At 41.3% G+C, this 5,551-nt stretch overlaps 1 protein-coding gene across 1 annotated transcript; it reads right to left on the reverse strand.

Annotated features, from left to right (window-relative positions):
• Positions 1-1,866: 1,866 nt before the first annotated feature.
• LOC102672036 (actin-like protein 6B) lies at positions 1,867-4,718 on the reverse strand. Its single transcript, XM_006622418.2, has 6 exons — positions 4,694-4,718; positions 4,406-4,600; positions 3,608-4,045; positions 2,577-2,917; positions 2,370-2,465; positions 1,867-2,290 (listed from the first exon to the last, which is right to left on the reverse strand). Exons 1-6 carry the CDS (start codon positions 4,716-4,718, stop codon positions 2,126-2,128), a joined length of 1,260 nt encoding a protein of 419 aa, XP_006622481.1. The 3' UTR covers positions 1,867-2,125.
• Between the last annotated feature and the right edge of the window lie 833 nt (positions 4,719-5,551).

Raw genomic sequence — 5,551 nt, forward strand, 5'->3', positions numbered from 1 at the left:
GAAAAGTGTGGACTACGATTCACAATGAAGTGTTATCGATACCGATGTTCCTGAATGAGAAAATTCAACTCGTTAGACTGTAAGTTCGATCGATTCTGAGATTTATTTGGTACAAATATTTAAAAGACTAGGAACAGGATTATGTTACAACTGGTTAGATTTTATTTTGTTGTGAGTTTTTTTTTTTTTTTTTTTTTTTTTTTTTAAAAGAAACGAAGAACGAAAATACGCGACAAACGAGCCAGAAATTGGATGCAGACGAGGAAGTCTCGCCTCGATTCAAATGTATTCGATAGAATTCGATCCACGTGGTCGAGTGTCGCGGCTGATACACTTGTTAAACGCGATAGTTTACCGATTATGGTTACAAACACGTGTAAATGCGTTTTTATGATGCGTCTTTTAGCTATTAGGTTTTTACGCCGTTTCACGTTGGTCGTTCGATGATAAGAACGATACCAGTATTTATTAGTTAGCGTAACGCATCGATTATCCGCCGCTTGTCGTGGCTGGATTCGATGAATGAAACAGCGAATTCGATTTACGATTTATATTTTTTTTCTTTCTTCTCCGTATATACTCGATTATATGGTTTTGGAAAACAGATATTGGTAAACAGATTACCATTATTTTTAATTGTAATTTCGCTTGAATCGATGCACCATCGCGTATCTATAGTAACACGAGTTGAGCGTTGTTTCTCGACGCCTCTTTGGAAATCAATTCCGCTTTCTTCCCTTTTTTTTTTTTTCTCGTATACGAGAAAATTAAATCGAATTTTAATATCACAACCGAAATTTTTTAAACATTCCCATTCGCGGACAGAATATTTGTTGGGACGCGCGAAAGTATTAATTATAATCATTATAATCGAATCGCAGATCAAACATCTGGAAGGACCAAAATTTCGTCTCGACGAATGAGAATTTCGCTATTTACGCGAGAAAGGTCCTTCTTTTTCTCTTTTTTTTTTTTTTTCTAACAAAATAATTCGCCTCTTCCTAAATACATATTGTATATGTGATATATCGATAATACTGTTTCCTACATTTATTTTGAAATATAAATATATATATATATATATATATAGTATATATATATATATTTATATAAGAGATATTATATTGTTTACTACTATCGTAATATATTATATATTTGTCGTTGTAGAATTGGAACTGCTCGTGACGCGTTTTTAAAAAATGAAATGTTGCGGTTCGCGGTTTTCCCCAATTTTATTTTATCATATTATTATTCTTTCCTTCCTATTATAATAAAAAAAAAAAAAAAAAGAAAATTGAAACAAGGAAAGGAACAACGAACGATATAGAGAATTGCGTGAACAATAAACTGAAATTGGAATAACTGTGTAATTTGTTGTTGTGATTACGGATTCGAAATAAACGGTGAAATCTTTTTTTCAAAATCAGTTCTTTTTCTTTCGACATCATCACCCGCACTATCGATTGTAACTTATCGAACGATAGATCCGAATTGTCAACGCAAGATTGTTCGAGCAGTTAGGAACTGTATTTCTTTCTTTTAGAAGCGTACCGCATGCATTTATCTAGTGAAATAATATTTTGTTATACGATCCAAGCAGAGAGAACTCGATGTTTCATCTTCAAAGGAACCAAACATTTGAAATTTTTCTATCGACACTCGATATTAGAAAATTTTAAGATTTCGATGCTTCTATTTTCTTTTTTCTTTTTGTTTGCCAATCTTTATCTATCAAGCTCTCAAAAAATCTTTAAAGATCTTTCACCGAGTTCCAGTACAAAGATTACATCGAATATATGAACCGATAGCACACGCTTTAAGAATAACATGCTAGTCAACGTTTGTTTCAACGTTTGTTCTTTTTTTTTTTTCTTCGGGCATATAAATTTGTCTAACACGCGTCTCGCGCAAAACCATTCGATATTAATCGTTTTTGATATCGATCGCTCGTATTGTCTCGTGTTGGCCCTTAACGCTCCGAAATGATCATTCGAAATGCTTAACTTAGTTAAAAATTGGCCGTCTCGTCGACCGCGCGCACAAATTATAATTATACGTAGAGAATGTCGGACGATTTGTAAAAATAATCACGAAATATAATTTTGATTGTTGCTTGAGCTTTTGATCACGCGCACCGCTCCAGAATCAGTTTACCCGATTCCTCGTACTCTTGCCGCGACAACCACATCTGCTGGAAGGATCCAAGGGAGCTGAGGATCGATCCACCGATCCACGCGCCGTATCGCCGTTCGCTCGAGCTGTTCGCGCTAATTATTTTCAGTCTCATACTCTGTAAAACTCATCCAATCAATCAGTCAATCTCTCCAAGACATCGCATTACCTTCAAAAAAGGAAATAATAATACTCACCGGAGGAGTCTTGCTGGCTAAATCACGATTCAGTCTTTCGCTAAAACCTTGCAAGCAGGAATTGCCGCCTGTAACCACCACGCTTCCGTACAAACTCTAAAAAAAAGAGAAAGAAAAAAAAAAGTATTTCATTTCGATAAACGACGTTAATTAATTATCACGTTTATTTCTGCGGAAGAGCGAGATGAGTTAGAAGAAGGAGCTTACAGGTCTGATGTCCATGTCGCACATGCCCACACTGGTGGTGACTAGAGGACCAACCCCAAGAATGCTGGCTCCAACACCCTTCACGTTGCTGGGATCGAACAGGGCTTCCGGAATCATGAGCCTGACGGAGCCGAAATCATCGTTGTACCCGGTCGGGAACTCGTAGTGTTTCATTGGCAAAGTGTTGGCCACGTCCTCGTCGTAAGGACTGTCCGAGACTTGGAGACAATTCATTTGAAAGTCTTGCAACAACTCTCTGACCATATAACTCATCCAGGAAGACGTTGGTTGGGGACCGGCTCTCTTGATCCAGCGTGGTGGATCCCTTTCACGGACCACATCTGTGTGCGATATCGTATCGTGTCAATCGTGTTTCTCGTCGCCTCGGCGATTAACGATTAATCTCTACGGAGAGAAGCAATGGGGAACGAATAGAGAATTAATTTAAGAAGAGAATTTCGCGTTCGAGTATAAATGTTTGAGCGTTTGTTGGCTCAATATAAATAGACGCATATCACGTCACATCCGGAATTATGAAATATTAGAAAAGGGAAGGGTCGGATAAAAGGGGGGAATAGGGGGGCGCCCTTTCAGCGAGGAAAATGTTGAACAGTCTAAACACTCCTTAACCCTTTGAAAAGCGCGAAACGATGACAAGTGTTCGGTAAATCTGGCCAGCGCGTGCGGTAAAGGCGCGCGAACGTTGAATGAATGCATTCAACGTATTACGACTCAAGTGCTCTGCACACAGCGCGCCGTTCATCGTTCAAAATGCACTTTGAAAAGGATTTAAACTGCTCCCTTTTGTGCCTCGTAATAGAAACCCTTCCACCACGCGCTAAACATTCCTTTCTCATCTTAACACGTCGATTCTATTTAATTAATAAGCCGAGTCGAGTCGAGTCAACACTTGATCCGTTCATCGGATTAAATCGTCGCCATTGCTTTTCTCTGTCTTCGACGTCGACGACGAAACGACGATTCGATTTATCGGATTATCCGAGCGGAGAAAATTTCACGAGAATTTTTGCCTTTGCTCGCGACCAGGCAGGCCGGGGTCAGCTCGATCTCCTTCTCCTCGAAGAATTGCCTGCACTGCATCGTGATGAAATCACCGCCCAACGGGCTTTTCACGATTCCCTGGGTGATGACGTAACCGTCGTGCACAGGGACCGCGCTCGTGTGAGTCGCCCCGCTGTCCACAACCATGGCCGTCGATCTTCCGTTCGCATACGCGGCCAAGACGGCGTTCTTGCAGATGTACATTGCTGGAACGTTGAATTTCTCGAACATCAGCTCCAGCAATTTTTCGCGCTTCAACCTCGTGTTCCAAGGGCACTCGGTCATCAGGATCGGATGGTGTTCCGCGAGAGCGTGAAGCCGTTGCTTGTACGTGTACTCCGTCAGCCGCTCGAACATGTCCCAATCCTCGATCATCCCGTCCTTCATTAAACTAACCATCTCCATATCTGGGATAATAAAATAAATAGGTCAGAGGTCATATGTTACCGCGTTGCACCATCTTTAATCATTTATTTTCTAAAATATTCTAAAATATAAAATGTACAAAAAAGAATATACAATACAAATTGTGCTACAATTATGAAGGAGTTCATCTAGAATCCGCAATATTAGTCCAAATCAAAATTGATGCGATAGAAAAATACGGTACACGGATGGTAAAAGGCTATACTGTTTTTTTCTTTTTTTTCTTTTTTCTAAGTTTCGAAATGGAATTTACGATGGAGAGGAAAGGGGTCAAACTTGAACCAGTAAGAGTGCCGAGATATAATCGCGTTTGCCCTGATAGGATTACGGAATGATCGTACCCTTCTTTCGCACTTGAATGGCCGTGACATCGATGTTGTAGTGCTTCCTGACGTTCTGACTGCCGTCCGCCGACTCGATGCTGTCCTCCCATACACCGAGGGTGGTCGGGATTTCAGCCTTCGGTGTGTCCTCACCGCCATAACCAACGCGTAGGCTCTGGTGTCCAACGTCGAAAATTATAGCACCGACCTCGTCTGCGGCAAAAATCGAAACGATTTACGCGAGATTCTCTTGCGAAACGGCGCACCCTTTTTTTCCGCAAATATTGCGGACCGCGTATCACATACCTCCGCCGTAGACACCACCGCTCATAGTATCTGGAGAGGAAAGGAACGTCGGCGCATGCCCACCAACCCTGTTTCGACCTCACCGGTCCATACAGCCCCCCCTCCTTTCTTCCTTCCTCGTGCCCGTATATCGAGGATTCTGCGACCCTACACCGACCGTACCTACATCGCTCCTTTTGCATATCCCCAATCTACGATCGGGAGGAGGACGAAAACGGTGCGCGATCGATCGGCACCGTTTAAAGCATCGAACCCTTTCTCCATCGGAGCGCCTTTGTCTGGACGAAGGGAGGCTCGTTCGCGTCGTACGTTCGAGAGAAAATTACCAATCCGATTATCCCGGAGGAGAAATTTTCTTTTTTCAAATTTTTGTATCGCGTCAATTTATTGTATCGTTCTTTTGTCGTTGGGTCGAGTTTCTTATTCGGATTTAAAGATCGAGATGACACGAGAGGAGGAGGGGGAGTAATGAATAACGCGCCAGACAATCGGATATCCGTTATGGAATTAGTGTTGTATATTTTACAAAGTAAATAGAATATAAACAATCTAAAGTCGTCTAAAAACACAATAGTACGAATTTCGTGGTAAATCATTCGTTCATATATTATAAAGTATACGATTTGTCAACAGATCGATATCTCTTCTTTCGTAGCCCCCGATTCTCGGGCTCGCGGTGCTTCGTGATCGGGGGCGCCGAGATATAACGAGAGAGAGAGAGCACTCAGACTCAAAAATCATCGTCACGTTGCCGAGTGAACGATCGATTTGCTTGTACGTACGGTATTGAACTGATTCGATGACAACAGATGCGTTTACGTAGATTCGATAGATGTGTTTTTTTTTTTTTTTTTTTCC

The sequence above is a fragment of the Apis dorsata genome, unplaced genomic scaffold, assembly GCF_000469605.1.
Source record: "Apis dorsata unplaced genomic scaffold, Apis dorsata 1.3 scaffold_683, whole genome shotgun sequence".
Taxonomy (NCBI): Eukaryota; Metazoa; Arthropoda; class Insecta; order Hymenoptera; family Apidae; genus Apis; species Apis dorsata.